Source organism: Schistocerca americana, chromosome 2, assembly GCF_021461395.2.
Source record: "Schistocerca americana isolate TAMUIC-IGC-003095 chromosome 2, iqSchAmer2.1, whole genome shotgun sequence".
Taxonomy (NCBI): domain Eukaryota; kingdom Metazoa; phylum Arthropoda; class Insecta; order Orthoptera; family Acrididae; genus Schistocerca; species Schistocerca americana.
In genome coordinates, this window is record NC_060120.1 from 852790591 (window position 1) to 852808071 (window position 17481).

The 17481-nt window shown below is 39.1% G+C and overlaps 1 protein-coding gene across 1 annotated transcript in view; it reads right to left on the reverse strand.

The window, feature by feature from the left end:
• The window catches only part of LOC124594486 (NFX1-type zinc finger-containing protein 1-like), a 356250-nt gene that overhangs the window by 203667 nt on the left and 135102 nt on the right, over nt 1-17481 (reverse strand). Inside the window, exons 13-14 of the mRNA XM_047132862.1 lie at nt 4904-5219; nt 261-518 (exon numbers count right to left, since the gene is read on the reverse strand). Coding sequence (XP_046988818.1) covers nt 261-518; nt 4904-5219 — 574 coding nt within the window. The remainder of the gene's footprint in view (nt 1-260; nt 519-4903; nt 5220-17481) is intronic.

The window sequence follows — 17481 nt, forward strand, 5'->3', positions numbered from 1 at the left end:
AAGTAGTTGTGGAAATTCTTTAATTTTCTACTGGCTCAGGACAATCAACTTACTTTATTGTAAATTTATTGACTTTTGTCTCATGTTGTTGTGTAGTTTTGAGGGTGTAACACACAATTGCTGCCATAGAAGAGTGAGTCACAATAGCACCATTGATAGTACAAACAACAATATTCCTAACAGAAATAAAAATATTCTTCCTTCACCAAATATAAGTTATTCACAAATTGTATAAATTCTGAAGCAACTACTCTACTTACCTTAACTGCACAATTTCCACACTGCTCAAAACAGAGAAGATGACATTTGTGCCCACATTCCATTGTACGCTTGCAGTTCCTACGACATTTCACTTCTGATGGATCAGAACTGCAATGTATCTGATGCGTATGTCCACAACTTAGTTGCACTTTGACTTCGACAACACATTCTCCACATTCCTCATAACACTTCTTGTAGCACTTGTGATTTTTTTTGCAACCAGCATTGTTTTTTTCACAAGGTTTATTACATTTGTACTGTAAAAGAAATCTGTTGAAGAACATTAAAGAAATCAAACCAAAATAATTTTTGAAACAGGTTTAAAAAATATCTTTAGAACAGTGTTTTGTTCTATGTTTAAGAGTAATTATTGCAACCTAACTTGCACAGCGCAATAGCCTACTGACGTATTCTTCATTAAGATTAGTTAACAAGAACGTGACTGCTCAAGAACAATCTAGTTTCAAGAAAAGTGAAACACCAAGACAAAGAGATGTGATCAAAATGTAATTTATTCCACTGATTAGGGACATGACACTACACGAATGATTAGGCTTAGAGACCTGTACATGCACTGTGACTGTGAAAATACAGTACAGAGTAGAGCCACTGTGTAGTGCAGTCAGAGCCGCTAGATGTCATAGTGTGGAATAAAAGAATGCCTGAACATGTTGCTGGGTAAAACTCTGCCACACAGTTTGTAGGCGCATACATGAAGTACTGACTATGGCTGCAGGAGGGCCTAAACTAACGTATTGCTGACCAACCATATCCCAAACATGTTCGATGGACGACATAACAGGCAAACGGCAGGCTAGGGAAGCAGTCGTACCTCTCCTTCTTCGAGGACGGTTTGCTTATTCTTCACCACATGTGGCCAGTCATCATCCTGCCGAAACATGGCACGTGGGATGGCCTGCAGCAGAGGCAGTGCACTGGGTTGTTAAACTTCCCTGGTGTAGAAGTAGCTATTCACATTGTCCTCAGGATGCAAGAGTTGAGATCGCTTGTTATCGTCGCTGGTGCTCCAGTTATCCAACTTGGTATTTGTCCTTTATGATCTCCAACAATACAGTTTGTCTGATTGTATTCACCACGGCAGCATCAAATGCATATGGGGCCATCACTCTAGGACAAGTTCAAGTGGGACTCATCCGAAATCACTACATTTTACCACTTAGCATGACAGTGTCAGCTTTCATGTACCCATTGCAGTCTGTGGTGTTGGTGGATTCTGGTCAATGTAAGTCGATGCAATAGCTTGCATGCCACAAGTCCATCATGCAGAAGATGGCATCAAATTGTCGATGCAGACATGCCCACACCCGTTACAGTGCTGCAACACTGTGGATGAAGCTGTTATGTCTGTAACAGCCACATGGACAGGATGGCGGTCATCTCGTGCTGTCGTCACATTGAGTCGTCTGGTACTTTGTAGGCACTATGTACGGCCTTCAGTTGTGTATGATGGAGGTGGTGATTATTGTATATGTAAGAGCACAAGCCAAGCTCTGAAATAATAAAAGGATGAGTAATAATACATAATCAATGAAGAAATGATACCACAGTGGGAAACATTCACTGGCATCAGACAGAATGGTCTAATGTTCACAAGACTGAACTGAGTAAAGCGAGCAAAAGAATAATACCAAAGTACTCAGTGCATGACAGATATTGTGCACTGTGAGAGAAAAAGAGAGAGGGCTACACTACATCACTGGAAACCAATGAGAAGCCTAGAATTACACAATATCATAAAGGACAGGGCATCTCTCTACCTGAAATCAACCTTTGAAGCACACAACAGAAAAAGTGTTAAGTTGCACTCCATGAAAAGTGAGGAACACTTGACATGTTGAAGACAGGTGGGGTAGGAAGAGAAAGTTAATGGAACATGAGAACACAAGGTCTTCATAGTCAGTCAGTCAATAGTTCACTTAGTGACACAGTCAGTTCTCAAGTCTCGGGTGTTTGTTTAGATGGCTAATCTCAAGTCACTCAGAGAACAGTTAAGAGCACAGACTGCACTAGATAAGAAAAGTCAATTTCAGCAGAGGTCACAAATTCTTTGCTTGTGTGATATTATGGGAATTTAGGCCACGTTAATGAATAATATTTGATCTTGAGTTTACCTCATTAGGTTATTTCTCAACAGTATTTAAGACAGCTATTCAAATACTGCTTGTATGGCCTTTGGCTGATGTTCCTCAGTCACCAAATCCCTTGCAATGCCCATGCCTGGGATTCAACTATGTTTCAGGGTGCTCAACAGCTATAGTTATCAGTGCCCTTGCCAAGTATGACAGTATGCACTTAATGAGGCGACTGAAGTCTTCACTCCTATGGAATCGTTTTGGTCAATGGCCCACGGACAAAATCCAGAATGGGATTTTCACTCTGCAGCGGAGTGTGCGCTGATATGAAACTTCCTGGCAGATTAAAACTGTGTGCCGGACCGAGACTCGAACTCGGGACCTATGTCTGGAAACATCCCTCAGGCTGTGGCTAAGCCATGTCTCCGCTATATCCTTTCTTTCAGGAGTGCTAGTTCTGCAAGGTTCGCAGGAGAGCTTCTGTAAAGTTTGGAAGGTAGGAGACAAGGTACAGATAGAAGTAAAGCTGTGAGGACAGGACGTGAGTCATGCTTGGGTAGCTCAGTTGGTAGAGCACTTGCCCGCGAAAGGTCCGAGTTCGAGTCTCGGTCCAGCACACAGTTTTAATCTGCCAGGAAGTTTTATGTATTAGTGACTTCAATGTCTGTCTGGCATTACAACACAAATGACAGCCACTTATCAGTATATTTAAAATGTGTAATAAAAATCAAATATGGCTGCAGCATGTTTCCACAAATATTCATGATCTTTCCTCATAATGTAATAAAACTATAATATACACTGCCTGCTCAAAAAAAGTGAAGTACTGAGGAAGAGAGGAGGAAATGAAGTGAATTTCATGAATTGAGAGGGTGTGTGACATTATTTCAGTGGTCACAAAATCAAGTCAAATTTACAAAGAAGTTGGCGGTATGAGCCCACTTATCAGTATGATGTTGACCCCCTCTGACCTGGATGCATACAATGACTTGGATTGGAAGGGTGTCATGAAGCCATTGCATCCTCTCCTGAGGGAAGCTGGCCTACAACTGTTGTGCCTGGTCCTTTACATTCTGGATGCTGCTACTGGGACAGAGTTAAACATCCAAGCTGGTCCCACACAGGTTCAGTCGGGAACAGTATTATGGATCTTGCTGTCCACAGGAGTTCCTCAGCATCACACAGACAGTTCACAGAGATGTGTAATTTGTGGATAAGCATTTTCTTGTCGAAAAATGAGAGCACAATACTGTCGTGAGAGATAACACATAAGGCGCCATATGGCTGAGCTGTCAAGAGTTCTCTCTGTCACCACCAGCGAAGACCTGAAGTCATACCCAGTGGCTCTCTACACCATGACACCAGGAGCAACATCACTGTGTCTCTCCATATTATTGGAAGAATGGGGCCTCTCCCAATTCACAGCCATACTCGCTGATGACGGGTCATCCAAGTTAGTGCAGAACCATGCTTCATTACTGAATGCAATGAAATAGCTCTCATCAGCAGTCCATGCTCCCTGATCATGGCACCACTCCAAAACACAGCTGTTTGTATTGGGGTGTTAACATCAGTCAATGCATTGGGTGGTAATTCCCTAGTCTGGCTGCTGCCAGTCTCCAATCAATGGTGCAGCATGAAACAGGGTGATGAAGGAATCCATCACTTGTTATCGGATGGCAGGCAAAGACGTGAACCTCGATGATGAGTTTGCCTGCCCTCACGTTCCTATGCAGCCCATCATCGGGCCAATGTCACATCCACTTGCCCCACAAATCTGGATATTGCACGACCACCCAGGTGGCAAAATGAGCACCCACAATGAGGCCTCTTTCAAAATGTCAGGTGCTGATAATGTTGTTCCACATGAGTTCAAATCATTTGTGTGTCCCTGATGGAGACTGCTCTACATCTGATGCTGTTCATGTCCCTTATACACAGCTTTCCAGACCTCGTAATATCACTAAACATGAACAACACTAATGCACTTGGGTGGCTGTCCTACCAGTCAAAAACAACGGAAAACTTGATCGTTTGCAAAGCATTTTCCCAGGTACATCTTACTGATTGTCCACTAATAATAAATGGAGTAAGCCTCAAATGGTCTGATAACAAGTAAAAGTTGGTTAACAGTAATGTACAAATACATTAAAAATATATCTTAAAAGAGAAATGGCCACACATTCAGCTTAAATATACAACTCAGATGATCACGGTTAGTTTGATCACTGATTAAAGGATGAAAGAATCACTCTGAAGCACATTAAAATAACTTACCCAGTAATTTGGGCAGGTGTGTGAACAACACAGAAAAACTTTAAAACATTTCCCAAACTTATGTCATTGTTACTAAAAAAAAAAGGAAGAACTACTATCCTCGCCTGATGATTACAGAACCATTGTTTGTCCACATTCCAACATAATGATAAGATTATCACACTACATACTGAGAAGATACTATAGAATATACAGTATTTCAGCAATGTGTATGCTTACATTTCATGGTCAATCATGGTGATATATATATAAAATTACTAATTGCTACAAACCTCAAGATGGTCTGGATCATCTCCTGCATGGCAATTTCTCACACAGCTATGTCCACAAACAAGCCTGTCTTCACATGGAAATGGACAATGCAATTTTTGAATATCTTGAAAACAAAGTTTTTTAGTTTTGTGACTACATGGTTCCAGTACAGCTTCCACTACTTCCTGACACTGGTACTCACTAGCATTGACATGACAAGCTAAGGTCTTTACATGTGTACAAGGAAGCACATTCTCCATAGGCATCTTACAATCTCCACAATCTTGGAAACATTTCTTAAGACACTTGTGGCCCAATGGACATTGCTGCGGAATCCTGAATAACAAATAAAACTGGAATAACTGAAAATCATAATCATAATGAGTACTTGCCATGATTCCCCTTATAAATAGGTGCCAACATCAATGTATTTGACATAGAGTAATTTCAATACTTTTTCGGAAAAACACAGCTAATCTGTCTCTGTGAGCAATAAAAATACATCCCAGAAATACAATGAATGAGCTATTTAAAATATTGCAGTGCAATTTTGCGAAGAACAGAATGAATATATCTTTACCATCAAAAGGCAACAGACTGTACATCATTTAGTTTCTTCCTTACATTTGTCTGTATGACATCTTAAATTTTTGGTTTGTCTTTGAGACACATGAATGTACACAAACATAAATGGAGACACACACACACACACACACACACACACACACACACAGAGAGAGAGAGAGAGAGAGAGAGAGAGAGAGAGAGAGGGGGGGGGGACACTTTGACACCCTCTAGGAAGCTCACAAAAATATTCAGAACACAAAGAGATCTGACAATTTAACTCTATCATGATATTTTGATACATTATTGAGTAAATGCTGTGGCTGGCATTGATCGGAATACAATCTCTCACTATTATTACAGGCAAGGAAAAATTCACTCCATCACCTATAACTGTTACTGAAAAGATGGGGTTGTCAGGTTCGGTAGATGCTGCTATGGAATACCTCAGACCAGACATTTGAAGTAACTTCCATAATATGAATTTGATCCTCACTACCCCAGCAGAAATAATGTCCATCATAAAATCTTTAAAATCATAAACATCTAGTGGGTATGATGAAATATCAACAAAAGTTAATTAAAGATTTGATTCTGAGCTAAGTAACATATTAAGCTATCTGTGTAATGAGTCGTTTATCAGTGGAATATTTCCTGAATAGTTGAAATATGCTGAAGTTAAGCCACTGTTTAAGAAGGGAGATAAAGAAATAGCATCAAATTTCTGTCCAATTTCACTGTTGAAAGCATTCTCAAAAATTTTAGAAAAAGTAATGTACAATAGGCTTTATAACCATCTTATCTCAAATAACATATTGTCAAAGTCACAGTTTGGATTTATAAAGGGTTCTAATATTGAGAAGGCTATCTACACTTACAATGAAAATGTGCTTAATTCATCAGACAAAAAATTGCAGGCAACTGGTATATTTTGTGACCTGTCAAAGGCATTTGACTGTGTACATCACAATATCATTTACATAAATTATAATATTGTAGTGTAACAAGAAATGCTGCAAAAAGGTTCAAATCTTATATCTCTGGCAGGAAACAAAGGGTGTTATTAGGAAAGAGACATGTATCAAGCTATCAGGCATCATCCAACTGGGATCTAATTACATGTGGGGTCCCACAAGGTTCCATTTTGAGGCCCTTACTTTTTCTTGTGTATATTAATGACCTTTCATCAATAACATTACCAGATGCCAAGTTCGCTTTGTTTGCCGATGATACAAACATTACAATAAATAGCAAATCAAGTGTAGTCTTAGCAAGATCAGCTAATAAAATATTTGTGGACATTAATCACTGGTTCCTAGCCAATTCTTTGTTACTAAACTTTGAAAAAAACACTATATGCAGTTCTGAACTTGTAAGGGGTGTCCCATGAGTATATGCCTAACATACGATGACAAGAAGATAGAAGAAGTGGACAGTGTTAAATTCTTGGGATAACAGCTTGATAATAATTTCAACTGGGAGGAACACACTACAGAACTGCTGAAGCGTCTTAACAAATCTCTATTTGCAATGCGAATTATCAAACATAGGGGATATAAAAATGAAAAAGCTGGCATACTATGCTTACTTCCATTCCACAATGTCATATGGGATTATTTTTTGGGGTAATTCATCAGGCCAAGCTAAAGAGTTCCAGGCACAAAAACGTGCAGTAAGAGTTATATGTGGTGTGAACTCAAGAACATCCTGCAGAAGCCTGTTTAGGGAACTAGGGATACTAACCACTGCTTCCCAATATATTTATTCCTTAATGAAATTTGTCATTAAAAATATACCACTTTTTCAAACCAACAGCCCAATTCATGCAATCAATAATAGAAATAAGAATAATCTTCACAAGGATTTAAAGTCACTTAGTCTTGTACAAAAAGGTGTGCATTACCCAGGAACACACATTTTCAATAACTTTCCAACAGCCATAAAAAGCTTAACAACCAATGAAATTCAGTTTAAGAGAAGCCTAAAAGATTTATTGGTGGACAACTCCTTCTACTCCATTGATGAATTTCTCAGTAAATCCAACTGTTTGTGTGTATATCTTCTGCACAATTTCAGTGCAGTAATGTGTTCATTGTAAATGTGTGTGTGTGTGTGTGTGTAAGTACAATCTAACTTCTGCACCATTTCAGTGCAGTAATGTGTTCATTGTAAATGTGTGTGTGTGTGTGTAAGTACAATCTAACTTCTGCACCATTTCAGTGCAGTAATATGTTCATTGTAAATAAGTATTATAGTAGTTGTATTACACGTTTATTACCTTATAAATAAATAAAAAACTTTTTTATTTTAAATTCAGTGCATTAGTATTTGTAAAATGACTCTTTCATAAAGTGTTAATTAAAAATGGCTATCATTCCACTTGGAACCTGTGGAATGGCACATTAGCTTATTTGTTTTAGTTGTAAATATTTGTCATGTATTGTTGTTTTTCTGACATGTTCTACATCCTGGAGGACCTCCTCACTATGGATCAATTGGAATGAAAGTAAATCTAATCTAATACTTCACACATTGACATATGACTGTAAATACCTTGCAATGTTAACACAATCTTACCTCCAGCTACAAGAAGGTGGTAATGGAAACCTTGGATAAATATTATACTTACTGCTGTTTTTTTATCAGCTCTTTGTGACTGTATTGAGGACTGATGATTTCTTGGTAGGGAGGAAATACCATGTTATCTCAGATGTAGAAGTAATTTCAGGAGTGCCCCAGAAAAGTGTGTTGGAACCCTTGTTGCTTATGTTATATGGCAAATAACATTAAGAGTGACATCAGGCTTTTTCAGATGTTGCACTTACCTATAATATAGTACTGTCCGATAAGATAGCATGGTGCAAAGAATAGAAAGTTGTTTTAACCCTTTCCCCACAGCGTCATGAAAGCAGATGAAAAACCTGTGTGTGGTGCCTTAACAGATAATTTTAAATTGAAAAGTGAACCCGTATATATACAGGCATAGCACCTGATGTGTAGCAGCTGCCATCCATTTATATAAGAGTACAGCAGTGAAAGGGTTAAATGTTCAGAAAAGCAAATTTTGCACTTCACTATACACAAAAATATACTATCCAATGATTACAGTACCAATGAGTCACAAATAGAATGAGTCAACTCATACAAATACCTGGTCTACAAAGCAGAGTGCATATAAAACATCTGCTATCCTACAATATTGCTGAAGTGTATGGGACTCATACCAAATAAGACTAACAGATAATATTGAACAATTTCAAAGAAGGGCAGCACAGAAAATCATGTGTTTATTTGACCCACACTAAGATACTGAAAACCATGAGACTTGAAGATCTACACCAATAGCAGTCAAACTGGTCCCTACTGCCCATTAGCGGGTGTTCCAGCTTTCATGGTGGGTGGTAGGAGGTTAAAGATATCTTCATTAGGTTTTCATAAAATTCTGACACAATGTATTTCATAAGTAAATATTATTATATGCTTTCACTTGTGGCAACTCTACTTTATAAATTTTATGACATGAAGTTACTTTCTTAGTTTATAAACGGCCATTACTGTAGAAATAGTGGGTGGTTTAAAAATTTTATTACTAACAGAGATACAAAAGTGGGCGGTAGGTACAAAATGTTGACTACCCCCTGTATACACAAAGTATCCTGCAAAAGCGTACATACAAATATTCAAGATGCTATATTACATAAGGAATCCGGGAACACCAATGTTCCAGCCATGCATGGCACCTCTAGCCCTTTAACTGCTCTGGACGTGTTAACGCACATGCCTTTGCACCTGTCCCTGTGTGCTCTAAATGTGTTTACGCGCGCCACCAGTCCTTCTACCTGGTACTCTGGACGTGTCTACGGGTAGACATACTCAGAGTACCAGATAGAAGGACTGGTGGTGGGCGTAAACACGTTCAGAGCACACAGAGACAGGTACAAAGGCGCATGCATTAACACGTCCAGAGCAGTTAAAGGGCTAGGGACCGCAAAGAGAAAATTAGACTCATGACAGTATCCACAGAGGCATTTAAGCAATCATTCTTCTCATACTGCCTGTGTGAATAGAACAGAAGATACCTTAATAAATGACACAATGAGCAGTACCCTTCGTCATGCACCTCACATTAGTTTCAAAAATATAGAGGTGGATTCTCAAGAATGGTTGTCCCTGGATAAAAGTTTCAGGCTGTAAAATAAGGCATGATTCGAAAGACAATTTTTCTTCCAAAATGGAAGTCAAAAGGGCTATAATATTTCCCAGATGATTATACCTATACTGTTTCCATCACATTCTACTTGCTGTTCTTACTTCATGACCCAAAATGTGTAAATAAAATTTTTGTATTATTCTGATGCCTGATTTCCTTTGATAAATATATACACTAACAAGGTGAGGTCCTGAAGGGTGGGATTGACTTTTTGAAACCATTTATATGATGATGAAGGTTAGTGTCCCAGGTATCACATCCTACAGCCATTTACCAAAGTGGACCACTGTTTGCGAGCAATAGATGAAAATGGATTTTTTGTGATCCTTTAGAGCCTTAAATTGAGTAGTGCTGTCCAGAGTGGTAGGGTAGAGTAGTGAATAAGCTGCATTCCAGACATGTTGATAGTTGTGGGTTTGAAACCCCAACAGGTGCCTCAAAATTTTTATTTTTCTATCTTTGTCAAAACGACTTTGATCATTATTTATATTTAGGTAACTGGTTTTAATATAATTTACTTAATACTAATCCTCTGCTATGTCATTTTACTCATTGTATTACCTTTTTTATTCGCTTCTATTTTTTCTGCGTATCACTTTTTTTTAAATTTGGAATCTTTGTGTGTGCTCTTTTAATTATTTTTATGTATTAACTTAAATTTAATTTTTTCCATTTTGTATTATATTTTTGTCCAGGTTACAGGATTCATTATTCCTATTATTAATTTTCCTTGAATTTCATTATATTTATAATCCTTTCTTTTGTTTAATAGTTATCTACATTTTTTGGTCCATAGTGCAACTAGAATTTATGTTTATTTAAATATTGTGATGCATAACTAAAAATAACTAAATTCTTCATCCGTGTGACCATTATTACCCATAGTTGCTTTATTACAATATCGAAAGGTGCTTTGCAACTACAAGGAAATGCTTAATAATAATTAATATCACATGCACCAAGATTCTAAGAGAAAAGAATGATAGGAAGAAAAACTGAGAGCACGCAATGAAGTAAGTGCATTTCTTTATTAGCAGAAATCAGTACAGGATTAAAAATTAAAAAAACTACATTTAAACCAATTAACTGAATAAAAACAATGATGAAAACCATTTTGATAAAGATTTAACAACTGAAGCACCTGACGGGATTCAAACTCACAACCTTCAGCACGCCAGGAATCCCTATGCTACTCTGGATAAAACTATTACATTTAAGATATCAGTGAAATTATTTTAAGTCCATTACTCACATACAAGGATACACTTTGGTGAATAGCTGCAAGATGTTATATATGGGACACTAACCTACACCACTGTATACAGGGTGAAGTGATTGGCACCCACAATGTCAAATGAGATTAAGACGCAAAGAGTGGCTCAATAAACTTTCACAGTGAGTACTCGATGATATTTATATCGGATCTACAGCCAGAATATAACATCATCTTGACACAATATTTCGGCAGTCCACCTAGTCACCATCTTCAGGTGAGTAAGCCATCACACTAACTTTCCGGAACTCAAACTGCATCAGTAGCTATTTTGGATACCTCCAGTAGGTCCACCATGCATGCACGAATGTAACTGTCCTCTAGTACAATGCACGAGAGCGTACCAGTAGTGAAGACTCACTGAAACAGTAAATCAATATCAAACACTGTTAACACCTTTTGATGACTGAATCAAAGATAGTTATTTCTAAAGTCAAACAAAACAGTGTTCCATCTGTTACTTAAATGATACCCCTTATCTCTCCTTATAATATTGTCAGATAGCAGGATTCCAAAAGCTTCTTGCACTACACAGTCCCAATAACACAACACAGGGGCAACCTCTTATGTCTCATCATACAACATTCTATATCCTTTGGTAAGACAATGTTCCCCAACAGCAGATTTTTCTGGGAGAAACAAATGTGTGTGATGAAGGTGCTCCACGTATCGATCCTGGACCGTATGAATCATTTGTCCAACATAGACTTTCTTGCAATTGCAGGGAATTATGTAGACAACACACTTCCTCAAAGCCAATCATTCTTCACTGAGCCAAGCAGCACTCTAGTCTTAGCTGGCGGATGAAATACACTTTTAATATCAAATCTCTTTGAAATTCTTCTTTTTTTGAGGGTATGCTTCCTGCGAAAGATAGGAATGCCACTGATTTACTTGTATCTTTTGAAAGTTGCCATAAAGGTCCAGTCTGTAGAGCATGATGGATCTGATTCAGTATAACTATTCTGCTTGGACACTGCTTTAGATGATCCAGATGTTGTGTCAAACTATCCGCATCTGAAATGGCATAAGCTCTTTTTACCAATGTATAGGACCCCTTTGCATTGGTACAGCAGATCACAACTTGATGCATAAAGATATCAGTCCATATGTGTGGGCATACGATAAACACTGTGTCCTAATGTCCCATCATCCCTCCTGTAGACCAAGATATATAAAAATGGAAGTTTTCCATCCTTTTCAACTTCTACCATGAATTTAATATTGGGTTGCAGATATTAAAATGATCTGGGAACGATAAAGAGCATGCCTCCCATGTGGCTACACAATAAACGTATTGTCGACATATCTCCAAACACAAGTTGGTTTTAACAACACTGTCTTCAGTGATGTGTCCTCAAAATCTCCAATAACAAACTGATGGCTATGGGGGATAATGGACTCCGCATAGCCACTCCATCTGCTTGTTAAAAATATTTGTCATTAGATAAAAAGTATGTTGATGTCAACACATACACACAAAGCTTTGTTGCTTCTTCGTCAAATATTTCACCAATTAGCTGCAAAGAATCTTCAAGAGAAACTCTGGTAAAAAGTGACACAACATGAAAACTAATGAGCAAGTCCATGGGACTGTGACACAAAAACTTCAAACACTGAATAAAAACTACAGAATTGAAATTATAATGTTTGCATTTTCCGATACTGGGAATGAGAATGGATGCTAAATACTTGGCTAAGTTGTTAGTAGGAGCACCCAAATTGCTGACATTAGGCCAAAGAGGAAACCCTTGCCTGTGTAACGTAGGCAAACCATATAATCTCAGCAGGATTGCAGCACCAGGTTGAAGTTTTTTAAGAACATAGTCAGATAATGAATTCTTCTTCAAAAGTGAAAGCATCTTGCATTTTATACATTAAGCTGGATTGTTCTGTTATCTTCAGTATGTCAAGTCTGCAAGTAAAAGATCCATTTTTCCCAAATAATAATTCTGTGGTTACTTGGGGAAAATGGATCTTTTACTAAAAGACTCAGCGTACCTAAGATTACAGAACAATCCAACTGAATGTATAACATGCAAGACGCTTTCACTTTTGAAGAAGAGTTCATTATCTGATGATGCTCTTAAAAACTTTGACCTGGTGCTGAGTCCCACCAAGATTATACAGTTTGCCTAAGTCACAGAAGCAAGGGGTTTCTCTGTGCCCATCGTTGCAATTTGGGGCTCCTCCTTACAACTTGGCCAAGTACACTTGTGTCCAAAATTATAGTAACAAATAGAAATTTTGCAAGGCTGCATTTATTTTGCCACAAAACAGTATCAACAGGTAAAGTAGAAACATTGTAAAGAATACAGAGTGTAAACAACTGCACATTCTGACAAGCTAATGTGGTCAGTATGGGGTTTAACCATCTCTAAAAGCAATATCGGCTTGACAACAATTGGGCATCCTGTGAATGCTGTCATCAATCTCATGTTGAAGCAATAATGCCCATTCTTCCTGCAGGACTGCACGCAAGTCTCAGAGAATGGTTAGTGGAAGCTGATGTGATGCATTCCATCTTCCCAGTGCATCCCAGACATCCTCTATGGTGTTCAAATCAGAAGAGCGAGCAGGCCACGCCATGCATGCAACATCTTCCATCTTCAAGAAAACATCAGCGACCCGTGCTCTATGAGGTTGTGCATTATTGTCCATCAATATGAAATCTCTGACCACAGCATGTCGCAACACTGCACATGAGCTTCCATGATCTCATCACAATACCTTGCAGCAGTTAAAGCTACCCGATTCACCCATACAAGTTGATGAAGAGGTGTTTGAGTGGTCATCATAATCCCTGACCACACCTCTAAGGATCCTCCTCAATATCAGTCTCTTTCTGCAATGTCTGGGTCTCGAAATCATGTTCCACATTCTCTTCAGATGTGACTCCATCGAGAATCACTCTCTAGATGAAATTGGGACTCATTTGTGAAAAGAACATTGGTCCACTGTTTGACCGTACAGGTAGCATTTTGATGACTCCACTCTAGATGTTCCCTTCTGTGAAGACACATCAGTGTACAAATACAGCAAGTCCCCAACAATAAAGGCCATCTGCCAAAGCCTTCTATACACAATTGCCTTGATACAACACATTCAGTGGATGCTGCAAGGTCAGGGCCAGTAGCCATGCAGTACTAAGGCGGTACTGTCGTGCCCTTGCAGCCAAAGAACGGTCCTCCCTTTCTGATGCCATGTCTGTTGGCCATGCCCTGGTCTTCAGGATAGAGTTTTGGTCTCTCACATCATTTTGCGACTATTTTGTTCCCATTCTTCCTATGGCCCTCCACCATAGAGAGGCTGGTAGGCATCTTCTCTGTGCCATACTGCACTGTCTGTGACTGTATACACAGCAATTGTGAATGCAGGACTACCTGACAAACACTACCCTGTTTGATAGGTTCCCTGACATCGTCATTGGCATGGTTGTCCACTGACCGGAATGTCATCTTCGATGCAGAACACGATCGTGCTGACACCTGTTGATAGTCTGCATGATTATATTGTGAATTAGACACAGTATGAGGAAACTGGTTTTTTGCTTTCATTTCGGACATCAGTGTATTTAGCATCCATTCTCAGTCCCTATGTTGGAAAATGTGAACATCTTGTTTCCAATTCTCTGGTTTTTATTTAACATTTGAAGTCTTTGAGTCCCAATCCCACAGATTTTCTAGTTACTTCTGATGTTATGTCACTTTAACCAGAGTTCCTCTTCAATATTCTTTGCAGTTTTTGGTGAAAAATTGGACAAAGAAACAACTAAGCTTCGTCGCCATGTGTTGACATCAACATACTTTTTATTTAATGGCAAATATTTTTAACAAATGGATGGAGTGGCTATGGGGAGTGCATCATCCTCATAGTCACCAGTTTGTTTATGGAAGATTTTGAGGACATGTCACTGAAGATGGTGTTTTTAAAACCAATTTGCTTTTGGAGATATGTTGATGATACACTTACGGTATAGCCACATGGAAGGTATGCTCTGGATCGTTTCCTAGATATTTTTAACTGTCTGCATCCCAATATTAAGTTCACGATGGAAGTTGAAAAGAAGGGAAAACTTCCATTTTTGGATATCTTGGTCTACAGGAGGGATGATGGGACATTAGGATATAGTGTTTATCATTAGCCCACACATACAGACCAATATCTTCATGCATCTAACATTGGTAAAAGAGCTTAAGCTATCTCAGATGCAGACAGTTTGACACAAGAGCTGGATAATCTAAAAGCAGTGTTCAAGCAGAATGGTTATATTGACAATCAAGATCCATCATTCTCCACAGATTGGACCTTCTCAGGAACTAACAAAAGATACAAGCAAATCGGTGACATTCCTACCTTTCGCAGGAAGCATAAATTCAAAAATTAGAAAATTTTCGAAGAGATTTGATATTAAAAGTATATTCTGTCCGCCAGCTATAGACTAGAGTGCTGCTTGGCTCAGTGATGATTTGGGTTTGAGGAAGCCCAGTGTCTACAAAATTCCCTGCCACTGTTGGAAAGCCTATATTGGACAAACAATTTGTATGGTCCAGGATCGATGTGTGGAGCACCACCACTACACACATTTATTTCAGCCAGAAAAATCTGCTGTTGCAGAACGTTGTCTTACCAAAGGACATAAAATTTTGTATGATGAGACACAAGTGGTTGCCCCTGCATTGCATTATTGGTATTGTCTAGTGAAGAAAACTATTGAAATCCAGCTGTCTGACAATATTATAAACAGAAACAAGTGGTATCCTTTAAGTAGTAAGTGTTAGAGCCCTGTTCTGTTTGGCATTAAAAAACAACGGTATTAGATACAGTCATCAAAAGGTGTCAACAGTGTTTAATATTGATTTATCGTTTCTGTGAGTTTTCACTACTGGTGTGCTGTTGTGGTCGTGCAAGAGGGCAGTTACATTTGCACATGTGGAGTGGACCTACAGATAGTGTCTAAAGGAGCCAATGCTGCGGTCCAATTTCAGTTCTGCCGAGTTAGTGCGATGGCTTACTATCCTGTAGATGGCAGCCAGGTGTACTGCCAAATTATTGTGTCCAGATCACATTATGTTCTGGCTGGAGACCCCATGTGACTATCAAGACAAAAAGTGTTTATTCTCCACAACATGATCGCTGTTCATTCTATGTTTTCTGTAATTATTCCTTGGCTTTGTCTTTCGATCTTTTATTGAGCTGTGTGTATACTTGTACGCTTTATTATTAAATGGTGCCACTAAAGTGAACATACTTAAATTGCGACATGTTGGTGCCCTGACATAACCTCTGACATTAAGTGCCACTTTGTACAGTCACACTTTGAATGTCAAACATGAAACAACTGTGCTGTGCACCTTCCGCATACAGACTGTAATTTTGCAATGCCACAAACTGTTGATCTGTCTACAAGTGCATTATTAACTATACCATGGTAAAAACCACCACCATTCTGGCAGAAAAACCCAGTACTGTGGTTTGCACAACTTGACAGCCAGTTTGTGACACCTAACAGAGCTGCTGATGAAACTAAGTACAGTTACGTTGCTGCTTCATTGAGTGATGATATGGCTACGGAAGTATAGGACATTTAGACTTTACTGCAATGCAACGGCTCTCCTTCACAGCTGCTATTCTGCCTGCAGACTCTATCAAGTAACACCCTTAATGGGGACATTCTACAGTACATCTGGCTTTTGCGCCCAATGCCAGCAGTGCAGAAGATACTTATACTATTTGCCGGTGAGCTTGAAGCACTTATACAAACTGTACACCGTTTCGCAGAGATGTATCAGTCCACATATAAAGCAGCCATTTGGCCACAGTCAGACAATAATCTCACACTATCGCAAGTGCAAATTGCTGAATGTACTGTGCAAGTCACTGCTGTGCAAAAACAGTGTTCATCGCCAGTCACAGTGCCACCACTCGCTGAGGGAATGCGATTGATTGCCTTCAGCCTCAAAAGTTTGTTGGTACTACAAACAGTTTGGCTTAACGTGTGCAAACACAGTCCCCCTTGTGAGGCTCTTCCACTGCACTTAGGTGAAGCTGACCCCTGTGATTACTCGAAATGCGAGTAACTTGGGCACTTAATTCTAGGTAGTTGGCACTGCACTCATGCTTAAGGGCAGCAATGGCTGATCATACAGCTACCACAGCACAGATAATAGGGCTTGTGAACCCAGATGTATCTTTATTACTGGGACAATGGACATGCACGCCTGTAGCCCTGTCTTTTGGTAATGCCGCAGCATTGACATGCATGGCTCGACTGGTGCCATCAGAGTATCATTTGGAACATGGAATGGCACATCGTGGTCTTCAGCAATGAAAGAAGATTCTGTCTGCACACAAGAGATTGTCACTTGCATGTACGGTGCAGACCTGTTGAGCACTGCCTCAGAGTGCATTCGTCCAAGACACGCTGGCCCCACCTCAGGGCTTATGGTCTGGGGTGCAATAAGCTATAACTTTCATTTCTTGAGAGGACACAAACCAGCAGTCATTACATGCAGAACATTGTTAGATCCATTCTTGCAAAGGTAATGCGA